Source organism: Diorhabda sublineata, chromosome 2 (genome assembly GCF_026230105.1).
Source record: "Diorhabda sublineata isolate icDioSubl1.1 chromosome 2, icDioSubl1.1, whole genome shotgun sequence".
In the NCBI taxonomy this organism is placed as follows: Eukaryota; Metazoa; Arthropoda; class Insecta; order Coleoptera; family Chrysomelidae; genus Diorhabda; species Diorhabda sublineata.
Window position 1 is genome coordinate 977,420 of NC_079475.1, and position 23,002 is coordinate 1,000,421.

Consider the following 23,002-nt stretch of genomic DNA (forward strand, 5'->3'; position numbering starts at 1 on the left):
ATAATGATTCAAAAAGTTGTGAAAGTTGTCGTATTTAATGGTTTCACTAATATACTTTCAGAAGTAAACTTTTCTTACAACATTGAAATGAACCGAAACTTGTGAGTATTAGTAAGAAATTTCTGTTGAATGCTGGAAACTGTCATAAGTTCATCAAATAAATTATCAATTGTTGAAGATGTTCCTATAGTTCGATGATATTGACAGTAGATCTCAAAATATAATAACTTTTACAACTTTTTGAATCGTTATATCTCAGAAACAGTGGCTCGTAAAATAAAATAAATAAATAATTTTATGATCTACAATTTTAGTCCAAGGTATTTTTATGATAAAACTTACCGTTTTGCTGACAATCAAGAAAAACTCTTTTTTTCCCTTTTGACCTCGAATAAAATTTTTTCCATACACGGAAATGATGGAGAACATTCAAATTTTATTTTTTATTGTATATTAAACAATTTTACTGATTTTCAGCTTGTTGGGAATTTATGTAGCTTCACTCTTATTTTTTGGTCTAATTTGACCGGACTATTATCCCAGCCCTATATTTTTCTCTATTCTAGAAATAGTAATAATGTAGAGAAGAGGATGTGACGTGAATAATTTTCTATAAAGAACGATGTGTCATGAACGTAAATAGTAGAAACTAAGCTTCAAACGAAAACTATTATTACCACAAATTACGTGGGCAGATTGCCCTCATTCCTTATTAAATATAATTCAACAAAAAAAACGCTTAAATATCAAAAATTTATTTAAATAATACATCGTTTAATATTTCGCTAGTTACTAAGTTTTGTCAGTTTTAAAATGTATTTTATGTTAACAGATGTTTGAATATATAAAACTTTCAACCCCCAACTTTTCACTAATAGGTACTGCTCTTATTTTTTAGATGGTATACAAAAAGAGTTGTAGAATATATTTATTATTATATTACAAAACTTGTACTGCGATTTATACTTTTGAAAATTCAATACAAAAATATTGTACTTACTTTTTAGGTTTAACGAAAACTAATTCAAACTAAATAATCCACTGATGATGATGAAAATTATGTCACACAAATCACAAACTCCACGAATAACTTCGATTTAATCGTACTGGTGTATTAAATTCGACCACCAAGCTCCATAAAGTTTTAACAGCAACTAGTGTGTGAATGTGAAGGAAACATCGGCTAGCGGATTTTCACGCCATTTGCACCGTTATGTTTTGGCTCGTTACTCGTTAGCGTTGGGGATAATAGGGCTTAGAGCGCTTATACCCGTACGTTTTTTTCACCGGCAAACACACCGTGTTTTTTACCGGATTCGCGGTGGTGTATTATTTATAATGGATGTGTGTACATCTTCTAAACACCTGTCCGGCGAATAATATGTTCCAATGCATGTATACACATCCGTTATAAATCATACACCCCACAATTACGGCAAAAAATACGGTGCGTTGTCCGGTGAAAAAAACGGACGTGTACAAACGCTTTTATACATTGAGTTGAAACCGTATGGAAAACTTTCTTATTAGTTCTACATGGTTCAAAAGCTAAAATGCAACCATCAGATATCAATTTTTCAAAGCAGTATACGAGGTTTGTTAAAAAATTTGATTTTGTGCAAGAGTGAAGTGTCTTTATTTTTTACAATTCAGAAAAATGTTATAAAGTGAAGTTGTTTTGAATTAAAAGTTATATTCAAATATGCAATTACAGTCATTTAATACAGAAAGCAAATTCACTAAATCGTGAAGAAAAAATAGAACTTGTGTTAATTGTTGGAGACAATTACAAAATATTAGAGAGGCCGCAAATATTTTTAATAATAGGTATCTGTTTAGAAACTTTAGGCATAGGCAAAAACTTTAAATAAATTTATGGCTAATGGACGTATAGAAAATAAATTTAAGAATAAATGCCCAAAACGAACGAAGGATCAAATATTCTTTTAAAACATGGTGTGGCGTGTACAAAAATAAATTAGTTACACGTTTTATTTTCGACATTCTCTAAATGCCGATACTAACAATTATAAGAAAATCAAGTAAATTGTTTTTTGGACGACCTTAAGTTACAAGAACTTATGACAATTTGGTTCCAACAAGACGGTGCTTACATCCATAGTACATATGAAAATATGTTTAATGGGAAGGTGATTCACAGGTATTCAGATATGTTTTGGCCTCCTAGGTCTGCTCATTTGACCCTCCTTAATTTTTACTCAAAACGGCAGGTTTATCAGCGAGGACCATTTGATGATGTAGACTATTTTAATAGGATTATTTGCCAAAAAATTACTCCAAATATGATACAAGAGTTTGATAAAAGAACTGTAAGAAGCTGTAAGACATTGAATTAAAATTTAATTTTGTTTCTGTTTGCTAAATATTCTTTGTATGAGTTTCTCAATTTCTACAATAAATAATTATTATGTACACGTATGTAAATTGAAAGATTGTTCAATAATTAATAAGGAATGATTAGTGAATAATCACATGAATTTTCACAATAAATGGTTACAATTTCATATTTTAATATAACTTTTAATTCAAAACAATTTTATTTTATAACATTTTTTTGAATTGTAAAAAATAATGATACTTCACTCTTGCACAAAATCAAATTTTTTGATAAACCTCGCATACTGCTTTAAAAATTGCATTCCAACTTTTAAACTATGTAAAACTTTCTGTCAAGAATAAGTTTTTTTCATAAAACTACTAATAAGAAAGTTTTCCATATGGTTCCAACTTAAGTAGACGCACTGTATATCACTTCTTTCTTTTCCAACACTAGTCAATGTAAGGAAATTTTTCTTTCCCGCATGGGTTATAATTAATAAATTCTGCATAAATAAGCATATACATAAAGAGAAATTTGGTTATTATTCGAAAATATTTGCTTTTTAAAAACTTTTGAAATATTTGCTTTTGAAAATTTGATTTTCGCGCCCAATCAAAGTCGATTTTTGCTCGCTATTGGTGTAGAAAAAGAAGTAAAAAGTCGTGTGAACAGTATTTATTTTAATGCTTGTTGTGTACGACAGTTGGTGTTTGAATATTATAGAGAAAAAACGTCTTTCATATCATTTTGCACTGTATCACTTTGTGCAAAATGATTACAAGAAGTTGTAAACGAAATGCAGACTCGTTTTATTACATTTTCCACCAATTTCTTGAACTTATAGAGAGAGAGAGAGAGAGAGAGAGAGAGAGAGAGAGAGAAAGGACAAATTAAGATATTTGCGAGGCATATCAAGCTTACTTTGATCTACCACTCAAAAATCAAGGCAAAAACTGTATCCTTCACATGTATCAGATACAATATTCACAGTAAGTTAATTTCGCTTTTTTATTCTAATCACTATCTTATAATAACATGAACTAGGTTTATATTACGTTACGTCAGGTGAGAAAAGAACTAAAAAGTTTGTAGTACCGAGAATTTGGAGGGAACCAAGTGAACATTAAACTGATTGTTATTTTTGGATTGTTAATCCACTCAGAGGTAAAAATTCAATAAATACAACTTATCCTGACCTACCATCAACATCAACAAAATCTAGTATCTGCTCTGCTATTGTTGGAAAAGCAATAAATACCTCAAGTAATCACGAAGTTCATAAATTCGTTTTTGAATCTGAACCAAAAATACCACGTCTCATCAATTTCCAAGATCTCAATGACTTAATAAGAGACTTAAATCTTCCAAAAAGTGAAGTCGAGTTAACTAGTATCGCTTGGAATTGGATTAAATCTGTCTCTGTTTCTATAGTACCAAAAGGAGTTAACTATGCTCCTCAGCACTTTAATCTGGACTCTATATTATGTCTAATTTGTTATTTTGGCCTATGGGCTGGAATCTTTGTTGGTTCTTTGTTGGTTCTCAAACGAAAAAATTATGGTATTTTTGTAAAGCTACTCAACGAAAAAGAGAAAAACCCTGGATCATTTTCAAGTCAATAGTTTTCTTGGAAACCCTAGAGCTGAGAAGTACCAAGAGTTAATCACTGACATGTCATGAACTTTTATATCATTTGAAAATTATATGGGAGCTTAAATCAAGACATAGTGGAATTTAAGAGACGTTACCAAGACCAGTTCACTGAAACCACGATGGGAGACTACATTTGTAGGTTAACAAGATAAAATTTCACCGAACATGACAGAAAAATAATAAAAAACAGTTTTTACAAGCTTGTGTCTACAAATTTTCAAATAAAATTTTGAAAGTTTGAAAATAATAAAAGAAATTTAACCTAACATAACCCTGTAAATTAAGGTGTACTGATTTAGTGGAAACCATTGCGCTTTTACGATTTCGCATACTTACCTGTACCTATAACAGTTTTTGACTGAATTTACCATTTAAAACAACTTTTGTGAAACTGTTTTGAACACACAAAAACACCGCATTCGTAGAAAATTAAGATGTAAGTCCTTAACATTCAATATCTTCATAGTTACGAAACGGTGTAATGGTGCAAACAGCTTTTTTTATAAAACCCCACGGGGGTATACAATATGGTCGGTCAAAGAAAAATATACCACAACGCATACCGTCATACGTGTCACGCTTCTTTAATCTCTGAACCGAAACCTGGCCAGGTGAGTTTTCGTACCTCTCACCTCAATTCTTCGATTCCTCATGGGACTACTGACAATAATAGATATTTATTATTGTGATGACCGCGTTTTTTGTTACAAAAACCGATTCCTTCACTTAGAAAAATAATAAATTCTTCAACGAATTTACGTCCATGTTAAAAGATATTTAAAAAATATAAATTTATTTAATTTGTCACTTCTTAGACTTTTTGATATATTAATCCTTCTAAATGCTCTTGATTTTAGGTGTCTTCTATTTTAAAATTAGTTTTTTTAATAATTTTTGAAAGATTGATAAAAAATTGAAGTTTCAATTTCGAAATATAAAGAAAAATTATTGAAAATACTAATTTTAAAACAGATGAGACCTAAATTAAGAACATTTAGAAACATAAACATATCAAAAGGCCTAAGAAAAAAGAAGTTGAAGAAATTTGAATAAATTTATTCAATTTCTTATTTCTTAGACCTTTTAATATATTAATCCTTCTAAATGTTCTTGATTTTAGGTTTTCTTTTATTTTAAAAAAAGATTGATAAAAAATTGACGTTTCGACTTCGAAATATAAAGAAAAATTATTGAAAATACTAATTTTAAAACAGATGAGACCCAAAATCAAGAACATTTAGAAGTATTAATATATCAGAAGGATTAAGAAATTAAATAAATTTATTCAAATTTCTTCAACTTCTTATTTCTTAGACCTTTTGATATTTTTATGTTTTAAAATATTCTTGATTTTTGGTTTCTTCTGTTTCAAAATTAGTTATTTTTGATAATTTTTTAAAAGAAGGATAAAAATTGACGTTTCGACTTTTCTTTGAATCATCATCAAAATATTTTGTGAAAAGAAGATAGAAAAAAAATTCGAAAGGACAATTTCTATCTTTCTTTTAAAAAATTATCAAAAAAAACTAATTTTAAAACAGATGAGATCTAAATCAAGAACATTCAGACACATTAACATATCAATAGGTCTAAGAAAAAAGAAGTTGAAGAAATTTGAATAAATTTATTTAATTTGTCACTTCTTAGAATTTTTGATACATTAATCCTTCTAAATGTTCTTGATTTTGGGTCTCGTCTGTTTTAAAATTAGTTTTTTTAATAATTTTTCTTCGTATTTCGAAGTCGAAACCTCAATTTTTTATCAATCTCCCAATTTTTAGATTTGGACAAATAACATTCACAGCTCTGAAAATCCGTGAAAAACTTGGCAAAAATTTATATAGGGTTTTTAGAAAATGGTGTTGAGTTTCGCTATCTAAAAACTTCGAAAACTCAATTTTTTCAAATGGTAACATTTATGTTTCTCTTTACCATTGGATTCTACGCTTCAAATTAAGGGGACTTCGTTGATAAATTCATATATCTCAAATTAATGGTTTTTGTAGAAACTTGAAAAAACTTGAAAAATTTTCATGGTTTTTAATTGTCACCTGCCGATGGCGAACAACGAATTACAAAATTTAACGTATCAAAAATTGAAATATTTTAGTCAATTAAAAAATATTCACTACATTAAGAAGAGAAGAACAAAACTAAAAGTTAAACTAAAGTAAATGTTCGAAATGAAATTAAAAACCATGAAGATATAGTGGTCCAAGGAACCAAATAAAAATTTAATACAGGATAAGCCCAATTTAATTTAATCATTTGAACTTAACACTATAACTACACAAATTTATATTTTATTATATTTTAAATTTCACTAATATTTTTTAGTTTTCTCAATAAACGGAATATTCGAGAGTCAAAGCTTTCACGACGTCATTCCCATAATGAACAGTTATCATATCTGACCAAGACAGTTTTTATGTCAGATTCTGACTTACTATCAAACTAAATGCACGTCTCAACACGTCGAAAGATATCGGGAATTGTTTCTCTGGCTACTCCCATTATTACAAAGTGATCTTCTAACAGAGATGTTTATGCTTAGGACATTCGATAATTGCCTAATTTCAAGAATTATCATCATTCTCAGTTAACGCCTACTTCACATGCAAAGCTGTATGAAAATATTTTTTTTTCACACACCCTTATACATCGACAGTGCACAGATAATGAACGATAAAATTAACAAAGAAGACACAGAAAATAGAATTAGAAGAATCAACTATAGAATAGTACAACGGGTTTAAATACATGATGGAAAACTGAAACAAGACTGGATTAGCGGAAAGATTATTCAATGCAATTAAGACACAGTTTTGAGTCAAAAAGTATGGAATATGAATATATGGAAAATTAGTTATATTCATATTGACACATGGATCTGAGACATGGACAGTCATATAGAAAAAGATAGATAAAGAAATAGTATAGATATGCGATTTCTAAGGAAAAAAGTTGTACCTTCAGTCTCTGAAGACGATAACTTGGAATCTAAACGCGCGTCAGACAGTGTAGTTGTGAATGTTGATGTAGTGTATTCAGTATGTATATCACCAATGGTTCCAGAGATTCCAGCATAGTTATAATATGAGAAAACCTCCCAAAATCGTCGACTAACGATATTTTTTACATACAAAAATTGACTTGTATTTTATTAAAAATTTATTCAAATAGAATGAAATAAAAATGAAATTCATTCGTCTATAACTATTAATTTTATATCGCCTAATGAAACATTCAACTTTGTGAACGAACTAAATACTGATTATGATAATTATTTAATCATACTAATGTAGATATTCCACTCGCTTACTAGAAATAGGCAACTTCCTTTTCTTCTAAAAAACCCACGCATCATTTACCATTTATCATGAAATTAGGTACAAAAATGTTTACACACAAGGTAAATAGCTGATATCGAATAAAACGGAGACTTAATGAATCTTCATTATTTCCAATTGGACTTTAGTAACAGATCTAATTGAGTGGGATATGAAGAAGTATTCCTTCATCCATCCGAAAGTAACACAGAGCTATATATATATATATATATATATATATATATATATATATATATATATATATATACAGCCATGGAGAAATTACACCAGTTACAATGGAGGATCAAAAAGGAAACCAGGGCTGGATCCTGCGTACCATTAACGTCTAAAGTTTACCAAAAGACGATAACCGACAATTCCTTAAATTAATTAGGTGAAAGTAATTATTATAAGTTAGTGTAGTGTATAGTGTTGAAATAAAGACAGTGTCAATTGATTAACGAATGGAAATCGTATAAAAAATAATTTAGAAAAACATTAACTTGACCCTAATTTGTAGAATGACTTGAAAACTTCCTAGGTTTAATGTGAAGTGTCAAGGTATATCGTGGTAATTTTATGTACTACATTTTTCTATTTATAGTATTATGGATGCTGACAACTGAACCCTTGGTTAGAGCCCAATTAAACAAGTTAGTTGTGAACAAAATTACAATTATAGTGAGTGGATAATATGGAATAAATTATTATTTTGAAAATATGAATTCTCACTCTTGTGTTAAATGTCATTTTCCACGCTCGTGATGTAATATAATCATTTGGTGATGCCGCAACCCTTTCCATATAATTTGTTGAATCTCATTGACACAATTCAAGAGTATTTTTAAATTGATTTTCCTGTCGGATGATCCATTATTTAAAATAATATTTGCGTACCAACTTCGGTTATGTGTTATTGTTTATTCTTCCTGACAACAGGGCGCGTCGGAATGTATATCACAGTAATTATCAACTTGCGTGTTAGCTAAAAGCTCCGTCGTAGTTTCTATAGCAACCTCTAATGGGATCGTCTTTCGTTGAACGCATAAATAGGTAAAAAACCACGTCACCCACTGATTAATTCACAAGAATATAAATATTGGAGCATTCGCTATGTTTTTTGATGATAGAAAATGTAAAAATCGAATTGTTTAGCTCTAGAGAGGAAAAGTTTTATGATAGAAAACGGCAATTAGTTTACTGAAACATCTGCTAAGATTTAATTGCAGAGTGACATTGATAAAAATGTTAAGCTGTCTAACATTGAGTTCCAAATTCGATATTTGATATTTGTGTATGAGATGATTTTATATTTGCAGTTATATACATTATTTCTTCAAGTTTGGATTCAATAAAGGGCCAAATCAGGGCTAAATCTTGAGAATTTTATGTATTGTATGATTAATAACGTCAGTTCTATATCTTCATTAATTATCACTAAGATATAATATCGTATTAAACGTCAAATTAGAATTCTAATGTATCCATATTAGAATTATGACCAGTAATGCCAACTGGTTGAAATTTCTTCCCCAAGCATATTTAAAAATTCCCTTAATTCACAGTAAGATACTCTAAGCTTTTTTTGTGATGTCCTTTTGTTTAAAGTTTGAGTTGATGAAACGAACAAAACTTAATTTTATTGTTCTGCAAGCTCTACTGTCTAGCTTGCTTAAGCAAAAAAAATACCCTCAAACTTTTGACCAAGAAAAAATCCCATTATTTAAATTTAGGGGAAAAATTCCCATGTTGGCATAACTGATCATCACTCATCACTCAACCTTCTTCCTTTTCTTTTTCTACATAGACAAATTTAAAGCATAGAACAAATCTAAAGCATCGGATCCTCAAATCATAACAGAATGGCTGGGCAGTGATTTTCAATTTGAATCTTACAAAAATTATTGAAATAAAACTAATTTTAAAACAGAAGAGACCTAAAATCAAGAATAATTTTGCGTGCATAGAAATGCACTGTAAACTTTTGACTTTGAATTATTCATCAGATCAAAACTTGTGAACACAAACCGTTATTTCATTTTGTCAAGTTCTTTTTTTCAATTACATTGTTAACGTTTATTTTTGCGTGTGTTATAAACTTTTTAACGAACCCGCCGAAGTGTTTTATTCTAATATACCCTAGATAACACCACCTAAAATAAAAACCCTTCAAATTTTAATTAATACACGTGTTGGGGAAAATTTCTCCTTAAACTCAAATCATAATTCAAAATTGAATCCACCATTTTTTCAATTTATAGGCATAAATGGATCAGAATGTGCATTTTCTGTATTTCGTTCAGATTTTGATATAACTTAAACGACAGCTATGAAATGAAGAAAATAGTTAATATTACAGTTTTATTGAATCGCTCTGGTATCTTTAGTACCAATGAGCTCAAATTCATATTGACATTCTTTCTTGAACAATGGTAGTACCGGAGACACATTAATCTCTTCTTTACGAACCGAAGACATTCATGTATAGATTCTTACATGTCCTTATATGGTAAAATCCTGACTATAAATCGATTTTATTCAATGTGGAACTCATACAAAACATTAAAGCGTTATAAAATTATATCTTACATGCAATATTTTTATGAATCAAGTCTACACTGCTGTGTTTTATAAAAAAAGAACTTCTTAATGCTGTTAATCATTCCACGTAAAATACAGGATGATCATTTTCGTATTTAGTAACTATAAGAATTCCAAATAATTTTTTTAATAGCCAGATAGATAGATAATAACAAGCTTAAAGTAATTACGTACAGTTTTCTTATTTTAAATGTAACCCCCTGTATATCACAAATTTTTTGGGTCCTCTAGTTTGATCACACTGTTCATATTCACCACTACACCAAAACTCACAATTACAATATTTAACTGCGTTTCGATAACCAAGTTATCGTCTTCAGATACTTAGTTTATCTTCAGTCTTTGAAGACCATAACTTGGTATCACTAACAATTTCAGCTTCGTCTTAATAGCATGCTAATTTGGTATAGAAATGTCTTTCAATGTTGCTCAACATCTCAGGCTTGACTAATTTAATGCGCAACTACTAATATCTACATAATTGAACACAATGAAGAACAAGAAAGCGAAGAAGACATGAAGTTGATTTATAGAGAAGGTATAGGAAGTCTATTCTACTTATCATGTAAGTCTAGAAGTCTTTTGTGAGGCTGACTTTATAGGAGATGTTGAGACCAAGACAAAACCAAAGAAATAAGAAGAAAAAGTACTTCAGGATATGTGATTATGCTATTTGGAGGACTGATTGCCTGGACATCGAGAAGACAATCAGTAGTCGCACAATCTACAATGGAGTCTGAATTTAAAATCATCGACCCTTATCGAAAATGACAAAATTTTAAGATCTGAGCCTATTTAATTTGATTGTCGCTGTTATCTTTCACCTCTTAACCCAGCCTTCAGCTTTACGAACGAAAAAATAGTCTGACGAGCCTAAATCAAGGCTATATGTGGGTGTTCAATATGGTGTGAAACAGCAAGTTGAAATTTTGTGTAAAGCTTCTTGAGACTTGTCACTGACAAAGATTTTTGTGATCACCCTCTATTAATATCTACTTTGGTGTATTTTAATATTAAATGACTTACAAATACAATAAACTTCGAGAAAAAGATTTAAGACATACCAGTAGACATAGAAAAAGTAATATAATAACTTAGCGTCCATCGATGTTTTGCATCGCCGGTTTAGATGTTATTGCATCTCATCAGACCGGTAAATGTATCACAGAATCCACTGAAAAAGAAGTGAAGGCAACGCTCAATATAGACAATCAAAGTACAATTAAAGCCATTAAAGCTGGAAGAATGAAGAAGAGTCGACATATTGAATTGAAATATCATGTCAAATTTGACAACTGTCTTAAAGATTTAATGCTCTAGATATAATTTACGAGTGCCATTATTTTGGTATTCGTACGCCCATTACAAGTGAATTGTATTGAAACAAAACAAATGCTTAAAATAATTCTTGACTCGTTTACATAGGAGTATTGAAACGGTTACGTTTAAGTTGGTATCAATAAACTCGTCAAGAATTATGTTTATGTCCGCGTCAATCATTTTACAACAAATATTTGAAAGATTCAGTGAAACATTATTGAAATGAACATTAAATCACCACAGGAAGAAATATATCCTAATGTTTATATAACAATTTAATTCATGCTTACAGTTCTCGTCAGTACAGCTTCGTCTGAAAGAAGCTTCTCAAAGTTAAAATTGATTGAGACCTAATTGAGAAGAGCGATGAATCTAGCAGCGTTATCAGTTCTATCAATTGAAGTTGTAATAGCAGCTAGTGTTAGCTTTGACACAATTCTGAAATAGCCAAAAAATCTCTTTTCTATTTCTATTTATTTAGTTTTGTTATCATTTCATTAGCAATAAATCTCGTTCACTAATACATATAACAGAAATAAGTCTGGTAGGGTCAGAACAGAAGATCTTGCTGGCCATTCTATCGATCTGCGGATTCCCCGATTCGGAAAAATTTGAGCAGGAGCTTGTGGGTTTGCTGAATCAGAATATAAGTTTTTCACTTTTGAATAGTTCTAATTATTTACCTACATCTGGACATTAACTATCACTGAAATTTCGTTTGTTGGGTTTATCCAGGTGTAGTCACGAGGTAGAATTAGCTAAGGCAGCATACCCTGAAGATGCCCGACTGAATACAGAAGAGAGCAATTGGATTTATAGACGATCCAGAGTTGACCAGGAACTTGGAGAGCTTAGAGCATAGAAGACAGACTCAGTTTTAGTTGCTGACCAACGTAATATTTTCCATGAGCGTTGGTTAAGCTAGTGATGCAATTCATTTTCCACCAAAACTCGAAAAATTTAAATTTATGAGTGGAACGCTGAAGAATAGAATATTGTGTTTTTTTTAAATTCAGGCAAAACATCAACTTTCGAAAGTTCCCAGTTAATAATTCAAACGACATCGATAAAACTTTTTTCATTGTTTTTCGGTTAAGGACAGTAATGAGAAAGTTGCCTCGGACATAATAGCACGCAGTTCAGAGCTTTCGTGTGCAGCTTTACTAATGCACGGATCTCTCATTTTCTGCTTTAAAATTGGTTCAAAAGCTGCGTACGTTCTACGAGGTGCAATGAAAATATAATTTTCCAATTTTGTGCCACGTTCTAGATGTACCAATTACACAGAATCAATGCTTAACTTCAAAAACAATGACTTAATTCAAAAAGCGGATGTTATTAGTTTTTCTGCTAATATATTGTAGTCTCATCAAAAAATAAATCACATGACGATTCAGGAAAAGTGTTTTCTACTGAATTTAAAAACGTATATTGTGGAAACTATTATATTTATTTGTTTCATCGACCAATTCTAAAATATGATATAACTACTCATAATAGCTCAGTGACATTGAATTTTTTTCAAAATACTATCTTACAATTAAAACCCCAAAGTATTACATATTTTTTATGATTTTTTTGATAAATTTAGACAACTTTTTGGTTGAATCTTGACTAATCATCGTGAATCATTGTTGATTTTCGAAACGTAATTACAAATAGTAGTAAAATTCCTATCTGTTGAGCAATTTTTTGTGTCATTCAAGTTTTAATTTGCGTTTTGCGGCCTTAACTAATTTAGAAATATATCTGGAAAACGATAAAAAGAAATATATGAGGAATTATTTCAAATACATTTTTCCAATTGAGATTCCAAACTAACTACCACTAGCTTCAGATAATGATGAAAGGATTGCAAATCTCTCCTAAGTACCTTCTGGAGGATGGTCCCAGAAGTACCTAGCCGGACTTAGAGATAGAGGTAGTACCACTGTATTAGAAAGTACACAATCTATACAGCACATGTTTCAAGTTTGAAGATGCCAGAAATGGTACTGGATGATGGTTGACTGAAAATGCGCGAGCTAGCAGACAAAGTAGATATTTCACAAAGTTTGGTACAGAGGCATAACAATAAAAAATTAGGACATAAATAAGCTATGTTCAAGATGGATACCTATTTACTCAGAATGGAACAAAACCAGCGTTTGATGTTTCCATTGAGTGTTTGGCAATGGTTCACAGAAATCAAGCCGTTTTATAACCATGGAGGAAACTTAGGTTCATCACTTCACACCCGAAACAAAATAACAATCAAAACAATGGATTTAAGAGGAACAACCGGCTCCAAAGAAGGCGAAGACTATTCCATCTGCAGGCAAGGTCAGGGCATCAGTTTTTTGGGATGCGCCTGAGATAACTTTCATTGATAAGCTTTTTCAAAAAGAAAAAATTATCAACGGCGAATATTATGCAACGTTTGAGCAAAGAAATCAAGTAAAAACGGCCGCATTGGTCAAAGAAGAAAGTGTTGTTTCACCAGCGCACACATCCGTTATTCCAATTGCCAAAATTAATGACGTAAAGCTTGAATTGCTACCTCATGCATCCTTCTCGCTCGATTTAGCTCCATCGGATTGTTTTCTTGAGGAAATGGCTCGTCATCAAAGATTCGACAACAATGAAGAGATGATTTTGAGGAAAATTTTTATTTCGAAATTGATATCAAACTTATTAAACATCGATGGGAAAAGTGTATAGAGCTAAAAAGAAATCACGTTGGTAAATAAATACTTGGAGGTACTTCGGAGACCATCGTCGTTTGTCCAATATAACTTGAAGAATATTGTTAGTTATTTTCCCTAAATTCCAATATTTAAAAAGAGAAAATACACGTTTTAATATGAATAGACAATTTGACTCTCCAAATACAGTTAATGTAGCAAAGCTACCAGTGGATCAAGATCCAAAAGTTTAGCTATTACATCGCTGAGAAGCTAGTCCCTATCTCAACACTTGACATGAAACAAGCTAACTCACACTTAGATTGACCTTTTGCGAAACCTCAAGTGCTGCATTCAAACAGACGCGTGATACTTCTAGGAGTTGGACATAGTCATTTGATATTTTATCTATGAGCTACCGGCATCAGGATTGCTCAGGAATACCACTGGTTATGGAATAGGAAAAAACGTCGTACAAGTCGTCGTTGTGTGTTCAGGACATACTTGTACAAGGATCAAACACATGGGGAAGTCTTGTAGGAAAAGGAAAGGAATAGATAAGTGTTTGGTTTACCGAGTGTTTTTATATTAATTCCGACAAATATTGCGATTCGAGTTACATCAAACCAGTTCTCACGAATTTTGTACGCAATCGATGTGTCTTAATCAATAAAAAAGCTTTACCAGACTCTTAGGATAATTTTTATGATAAATCATCAAAAGCCTTCGGTAATTAGGCACAAAGAACTTTTCGAAAGTTTATTGAATTTTAACTAAACCAGAACAACTGATGGATACCTGGATCTACTATCATAGTTGACAGCAGAATGTTTCTTCTTCTCATATCGATTTATCCATCTCTCGTGAATTTTTTTCGCAGCTCTGGCAGGATTACCTGGAACAAAGTTTTGCAAAAATTTATACAGAATGAATAATTTTCGTGAAGGCTAGAAGGAATTTTTAATTTAATGTTAATTAAATTAAATGACAATCATGTTAATTTATTAATTAATTAATCACAATAAAATTGAATTATGTTTTTTCCTTTCGTATTAAAAAAAACTGTTGATCTCGCAATTTATTTTTGATCTGCGAGAAAAAGAAGAAATCATTGGGTATCAAACAAGGATTGTATGGCATATGCCCCATCAATTCGATGTTTACGATCCGCTATCTACGGTTGGTTTCCTTGATACACTTTTGGTGTACTATTCAGATATGACCATGTTGACATATCCAGTTAATCTGCAAAAACGGGTGGCCATTTGCTTCACAGTACTTCATGCGCGAACAACTTTTGTTGGATTCGGTTTTTCTTGAAAGACCCCTGTAGATGATTGTTGTTTAGTTTCGGATTTCGTCTTTTGAAGCATCGCAATTGAATTTTGCACTATGAATATGAACAAATCTTGTATATATACGAGTGGAATTAATGCCTAAGTATGCCTCAATCTCACTGTATGTTACATGAGGTTCTTATCAGTTTACGCATAGCATCGATGTTTTTTTGGCACACACAGTCGATTTTGGACGACATTTACGAAATTTTTCTGGCTCGCGATGATGCTTCAATAACAAATTTCATCCGGTTCAATCCGCGTCAAAAGTCATAGTCATCATTGTATGAAAATTGTCGCGATTTGATTCCTTTTTTGGCCAAGATGACACATTCTGAATACATTCACCGTTAAAAATGTCAAAGTTTATAATGGCAATGTTAGATTTGACTTATTTTCATCAATACTGTCATATCTCAAAACTTAAGTAGTAATCCTCGTTTTCAGATAAAAATAAATACGTATTAAAAATAATTAATACTTTGAAAACATTCGCACGTGACTTCGTTGTCGAAGAACGCCTTAGCCAATGCCTAGGATATTATTCAGGATTTTCCAGTTTTAGATATTTTGCGAGGTTCAGGACAGCGTTGATGGTATGGCATCCAATAAGTTGTGAAGTGTGGAGGATTTCTTGAAAGATGATTTCTTCCATCTCACAAAAATACAACAAGAAAGCGTTCATTATCTTTTAAACTCAAACGTATTAAATCATCTCTACAACATGCACCAAAGATCCCAAACATTAAAATCGCTTTTACCAGCAGATATTTTTCGTCTGAGCTTCGAGGAAACAACTTGAAAATGTGGTTACTTGTTGTGCCTTTAGCACCCTGAACTTTTTTGGTATCTAGCGCACAGCTTGGCGCTTCAAAAAACCATTAGGTTTTGGATACTTTGGTAATTTCTTTTATAGCTAAATACCCTCTTCAATATTGAGATCCGACTCCATAATGTGGAAGATTTATTAGATTTTTCGATACTAATTTTAACTTTTCTTAGATCCTGGCATTCAATGAAAAGTTGATGTTCATATCTCGATCTGGATTGTGCTGGTAACAAATCAGACCTAGCTGATACCGATAGGTCTGATATGTTTTTGGGAATATCTGGATTTTCTTCAGAGTACATTTTTTAGAACTAACATGAATATAACAGAAAGCAAATAGAATATTGCCTATAATGAAAAGAAGAATTAGAAGATTATATAAAAAGTTTATTGGAGATTAACAGAATATAACGGATAAGAAAATTGAGCAATAAAGTACGACTAGTAGAAATGGAAACTACAACGGACCAAGAATAGGCAAGAAAAAATTAGAACAAGCTAAAATAAGTAGGAAACCAGAAATTTGTATTTGTATCTTTGTATTGATCTGTGTATAATTAACTGAGAGCTGTTATGAAAAATAATACACCCTTAGAGATTAATTTATTTTTACATGGTCTATAAAAATAAAACCTTTCACATGCAATATTTCGAGTAACTTTCTAATCAATCTCAAGAGAATAAAGAGATAATTGAAGGGCAAATTGGGGTCAACAAAGCATTTTAATCAACAAATGATCCGAGACCATTCCTGTATAGCCCTACCTAAATTCGCAAAATCAGAGGTGTGCTAAAATAATAAATCATGGTATTCAGATTGAGGATACACTGAGATATTATTATACAGTGTATAGCATTTCTTAAAGGAATAACGTTGGATATACGAGGATGGTTCCTTAAGTACCTGACCTAACCTAAATATTGCTTGAGAAAGCTGATGGGTACCGCGTTAGTCATAATTGTACAAAAACAGCGTCGTGAAGATGTATTCTTCGAGTTTTTGGAAATGTTTTTGGAATGTGGTTTCACTACTTCACACCAAAACAAAAGAACAATAAAAAAAGGAGGACCGGCTCCAAAGAAAACAAAGACTGTTCCACCAGCAGGCAAGTTCATGGCGTCGGTTTTTTGGGATGCGCCTGAGATAACTTTCATTAACTATCTTGAAAAAATAGAAACTATCAACGGCGAGTGTTATGCGAATTGATTGCAAAGTTTGAGCGAAAAAATGAAGCAAAAACGGCCGCATTTGGCTCAGAAGATAGTGTTGTTTTATCAAGACGATGCACCAGCTTACACATTCTTTATTGCAATGGCCAAAAATTGATTGATTAAAGTTTGAATTGTTACCTCATGCATCCCATTGGCCAGATAAGTCCCCTCGGATTATTTTCTGTTCCCAGATTTAAAAAAATGGCTCGGTGGTCGAACATTTTCAAACAATGAAAAGGTGATGCCGGTAGTTAATGGATATGGAGCTAAAATGAGATTACGTTCAAAAATTTTGTGTTTTTTTGTGTAATTATTATTTGTTATTTCCGCCAGGTGTTATCAGTTAGGCGCTTAGAATATCTATTTTTCAATCAAATGTACTTTTTTCGAAAGAGGTTTGATTCTAAAAGAATACCGAGATATCAGCGAGAATTTTGATTACATGTAGATTGAACCACTAAATATTAGAATTGAAAGTGAAGAAGATTGAGGTGACGAAGATGGAGGTGGTTTTGTGGATAGAGTTTAAGGGCACTAGCTGAAATTGAACTTTCGAAAACCAACTGAAAATATGTAAATGATGGATCAGAGATTCTAAACCTACTATTACAAAAAGGACTACTGACAAACAAAACAGTCGCAATCGAATTAAATAATTTTCTATGGGAACGATGAGACTTTGAAAGAAATCAGCGAACATCACTTTTTAGTGAATTAGATGATATATGATGATATTTCATGTATGCTTATAGAGAAGACATAAAACATAGAAAGTTTCTATTGAATAAATGAAGGTTTTCTTCACTTCCAGATGGACTGACGTATAACTATCTCGGATACTCTCATTCTTGGAATGCCTTCTCTTCTCGGAACTATAATCGTTCTCAAGGATCCTTCTTAGAAGGCCCTCTTTTCTCTCGATCTTCTCTGATCCTCTCTGATCTTCTCTGATCCTCTCTGATCTTGTTTGATCTTCTCTGATCTTCTCTGATCTTCTCTGATCTTCTTTGATCTTCTCTGATCTTCTTTGATCTTTTCTGATCCTCTCTGATATTCTCTGATCTTCTTTGATCTTCTCTGATCTTCTTTGATCTTCTCTGATCTTCTCTGATCTTCTCTGATCTTCTCTGATCTTCTCCGATCTTCTCTGATCTTCTCTGATCTTCTCCGATCTTCTCTGATCTTCTCTGATCTTCTCTGATCTTGTTTGATCTTCTCTGATCTTCTCTGATCTTCTCTGATCTTCTCTGATCTTCTCTGATCTCCTCTGATCTTCTCTGATCGGCGTCTATGTGCTGGGGAATATTGATTGGCTTGAAGTGCCAATATGAAAAATGTTTTCCCATTGAATAGAGTTCAGTTGAGTTTTTTTACATCAACGTGGAAAAATAATTTTAATTATTTCGATTAGAACGGTGTGTATACTTATTATAAGAGGAAGTTTTATGCTTACCTATTGGTTCCACGGGATATACAGTGCGGTCAAATGTGAATGGCTCTTCGGCATTTTTAAACATTTCATATTTCACATCTTGTTCGTTGAAAGGTACATCGTTAACGAGACTGCTATTCATACTTGTAATGAATATGTTCCAACGTGGTTTGAAAAAACTTGCAACAATGCCTAACAAATACATAATCCGATTATTTATTGAATAAAGAGCGTTTTGGGATAGTCATAATTTGATGCACTATATATAAGCGATGCCCTTCTAGGGGACATTATAACTTTGCGAGGAGAATGTCAGTACAACAAACAAAAAAAACAACTAGAGATTTATCTGAGAAAAATGATGAACTAAAACAATGACCAGTGCGTGAATAGCACGTGAACATCCTGGGCGAAACGTGGCGCAACTACATTATTGGTCCAAATTAGTGGACCATGGAAGGGGCTAACCACATCGCTGAAGAAGCCGTTAGATCAGGTGTAGTACAGTACAGGAACGGCATCATATTATCATTATGTATTGAAATTGTTCATATTTCTCTCTTGCATAATTTTCATAAATATGTTTGGTCAACTCATGTTACGTTGATAGATGAATTTGCCAGAAAAAATTTCATGAACTTGTGGCAGGAAGTGCGTAAACCATGTTCTTTGGTTATAACATTTGAATTCACTATAGCAGTGCGTTCCCTTTCATCTTTAAAAAAATAGGCGACTATAATTCCTCGTATTGACATCGCAGTTCATATAGTCACTTTAGGTAAATGTAAGGGTTCCTGATATTTGTGTTCTGGATTGACTGCATTCCAGTAGCAGCTATTTTGCTTGTTGATGTGTTAAGATGAAAATGAACTTCTGGTTTATAATTTCAAGCCTCTGACCGGCATCTTGAGACTTGAATTCTTGTTCTAACTAACTTTTGCTAGAGTTCTGCCTCAAATTTTTGTGTAAAACGCGAAATGATGATGATCTATGCATGTTTAACAGAGGTGAACTTTTTTTGTGAATCGCAATTACCTGACCACTGTTTGTTAGCATAGTTAATGATTTCTCCTTCTGGTCCCCATAGAGTAATTTGGTTTCTTGCATTATATTCAAAAAGATCGCTTTCCTAGAAAACAAGAAAATTTTGTTAAAAAAATTATATCAAGAGTGAATACCTCAAATTTTCGCGATTTCTACTCTTTCAAGTGCTGTATGTAATTTTTTCTGTGTCTTGAATCGTAAACTTTACTGATAACTATACTTTTGAGTCAATTATAGTGAGAATATTTGGTTGATCGTCCTAAAACCTCCTTGATATTCTCCGACAATATTTGCTTCATACTGAACATTTTACTGTCGGCCTTGCAGAGGAGTAACTCCTATATCAGAGCTAATTCCAATGGACCCTTCTCACCATAAAAAATTTCCTCATTCCACGTGAGCTTAAAGACATCAACAAAGCTCACTTTTAAACATTGGGGACAAGCTGTTATGGTAACGCAAAGGTTTTGGTCATGAAATCTTTTTGGTATACTAGTTTTTTCTTTACAGCTCATCGGATATTGGAAAAAAAACACCCTCGATTAAAAGTTAGTATGAAGTAGAGTCAATGTAAAGAAGCCCTATATTGATCTATCTTTTTAGATAAGGTGAAGTTGATTAATTTTTATTACCTCTGTAGTATTGGCACATTTTTTGGCCGATTCAATCCATGGTCCTAATAAGAACGCTTTATTTGTAGACAGAATAAGTTCCAGATCGTCAAATATACTCAGAAATATTTTAGCTTTCTCTCTGAAACACAGAAAATGAAATACAAAGCACCATCTCTGAATTATAAACACCCCCTCAAAAATTTTGTATAAGAAAGAGGGTTGTGTGGCACTTTGTTCGAAAGAGATTTTAGTCTTCTGTTCAGTAATTTGAGTATTTTAAATTTGGTGCAATCATTATTTTTTAAATGTAAAATTTTTATTCCAAAACTAAAAGTGACGTTCTATTTTGTGAGTGAGAAATTTATGTGCGAAATAAGCGGTGCGAATTGAATAATTTCTGAGATAAATCACTTTCAACACAAATGTCACACAATATGTTTTGTATGACTGCCTTATTTTGATAATAAAGTAGGCAAACACGATATGATATTAAACTGCATTTCAATATTCAAATAATAACAAATTGCGTTTTTGTCCAATTTATGTCTTCGGTTCGTGATTGCTTGATAAGTGAGTCTGCAAGAAGAGCAAATTTGAAATTTACACTCTAAAAATCAGCTCAGCAATATGATCTTCTATATATCATTTTTCTGGTCTGGTGTAAATTGAAAAATGAGAAAGAAACCTTCAATTTCAGCCTTGTTTTTTAGTATCCTTACAAAAAAATCAAAAATATGGTCTCATCAACTTTGTGCAGCAAATTTTCAATGATCAACTTAAGCTCCTTTGTTAAAAATCGTGTTTATGTTAGTAGTTCATGGTATATTGAAAACGGAAAAGACACCTGATGAAAAATACTTGATGGTTGAGGTTGTAACGAATTATTTGGAGCTTGTGGGCATGAAGAACTTATTGGTAAAAGATATCAAAATGATTAATAAATCAGTCAGTCGGTCTTTCTGTATTATGGGTAAGTATATTCACTGTTATTATAACATTCACCGATAAAGAAACGCTTAGAAAAATTTTACACGAGGAATTACCATGACAAAAGTTGGTCCCAAAAATCTGAATCCTGACCAAAAGCTTTTCCGTCAACGAGTCTGCTAAGATTTCCTTGAAAGATTAGAAAGATGAGAAAAATATCTGCTTTGTGAGGGACCCAATTTGAGTCGATGGAAGTGGTAAAACAAAAAACGGCAGAACTTCTAAAGGCCGTTGACAAAGAAGACTTCCAGCAATGCTTCTATCAATAGAAAAAACGTATGGAAAGGTATGTGGTGAGTGGAGGGGAGTATATTGAAGGAGGGCCTTCGAATGTAGAATAATTTTAATCATCAACAAGTTTCCACGTTCTAATCACCGTTGACACTGTTGGCTGTCATCAAAAATGTGTCATTTTGAAAAGCAGTTGCACAAAAAATTTGATTTCTATTATTTGGAATTTAGTAACAAAATAAATATATTACATTGAAACGAACTTACTGAAACTTTCCAATATTATTAGAGTTGAAATGATGAATTATGTCTTCATAGAAAATATCACCGTAAACTTGAAGAACTTGTCTGGTTAAATCTACTAGATCGTGTTGATAAGCCGGACTATCTTTTAAGTCGTCGGCATTTTTGACAAAAATATCCCATGCCTCAAATAATTTTGTATAATTATACCATGTCTGAAAATAAATTTTTGAATCACGAGGTGAACAGGGGCTTTCAAAAAGAATCACAAAATTGACTAATTAATATAAATGCATTTATGTGAAGAAGAATCAGATGAATTATTTAATAAGCAAAGTAAATTTTTCTGTTTGAAAATGCTGCACACACACATACACACACACGTGGGCGTCTTTATGCATCGACCTCAGGATAAATCCGAAGAAAGACATTCCACCAACCCCTTGTTTCTCGCGTAGACTCCGTCCTCTCCCCTGAGTTCTATGGGAGATTCTGGGATGTCTTATCTTTTTGTTAATAGATTAACCTGTTGGCTATACACTCTTGGCTTCTTGTTCTGGACGTCTTAATGAGTGTGTGTGTTTCTTTGCCTCGGGTGAACCTTTTCCAATTATCCTCTGGGCTTTCCGAGTTTCTTGTAGTCTTCTTTGATTGATGTACCTGATGAGTTCCCTCAATTTCTCATTGGGATGCGTTGCCAATTCCTTGAATAGCTTGCCTGCCCTTTTAGTTCATGATGTCCAGTACATTTTGCGGATCCGTTTCTCCGTATATTTCCTTGTTACTTGTTATCCAGTGGACGTTTAGTACTTGTCTTAGCGTTATATTTTGTTGGGACCTCAATTTTTTCCAGTTCGTTTTGCACCCAGGCATATATAATTGACCTTTTTTGTCCACTGGACTTTTTCGTTGCTAATTTTTCTTTTCCTGTCGGGTTGGTATCTCTTTCTTTTCTCGAAGAGAACTGCTTGGCTTTTGTCGTAATTGACTTGTATCAGCTTTTTGGGGTCTTTTGTTGTTTTGTAATATAAATATCTATCCGTCACTACATATAGAGTATTCTCGAACTTGATGTAGATGACGTGAAAATATTTCTGCGACATTAGTAAAATTTTAGTTATAGGCGTTTAAAGCTGTTCAGAATTTATATTTTAGTATATTTTCTA

The 23,002-nt window shown here is 32.1% G+C and overlaps 2 protein-coding genes across 3 annotated transcripts in view; both read right to left on the minus strand.

Moving 5' to 3' along the window:
• The window catches only part of LOC130440447 (uncharacterized), a 39,856-nt gene extending 38,694 nt beyond the window's left edge, over nt 1-1,162 (minus strand). The window contains exon 1 of the mRNA XM_056773590.1: nt 1,001-1,162. The gene's annotated coding sequence lies outside the window, so the exon portion shown is untranslated. The remainder of the gene's footprint in view (nt 1-1,000) is intronic.
• An 11,513-nt stretch (nt 1,163-12,675) lies between these two features.
• The window catches only part of LOC130453473 (alpha-N-acetylglucosaminidase), a 33,172-nt gene continuing 22,845 nt past the window's right edge, over nt 12,676-23,002 (minus strand). For both annotated transcript variants that reach the window (XM_056793251.1, XM_056793252.1), the window contains exons 12-17: nt 21,861-22,051; nt 20,394-20,514; nt 19,753-19,846; nt 18,739-18,909; nt 14,706-14,802; nt 12,676-12,993 (exon numbers count right to left, since the gene is read on the minus strand). In XM_056793251.1, coding sequence (XP_056649229.1) covers nt 12,942-12,993; nt 14,706-14,802; nt 18,739-18,909; nt 19,753-19,846; nt 20,394-20,514; nt 21,861-22,051 — 726 coding nt within the window. In that variant the 3' untranslated portion in view covers nt 12,676-12,941. The remainder of the gene's footprint in view (nt 12,994-14,705; nt 14,803-18,738; nt 18,910-19,752; nt 19,847-20,393; nt 20,515-21,860; nt 22,052-23,002) is intronic.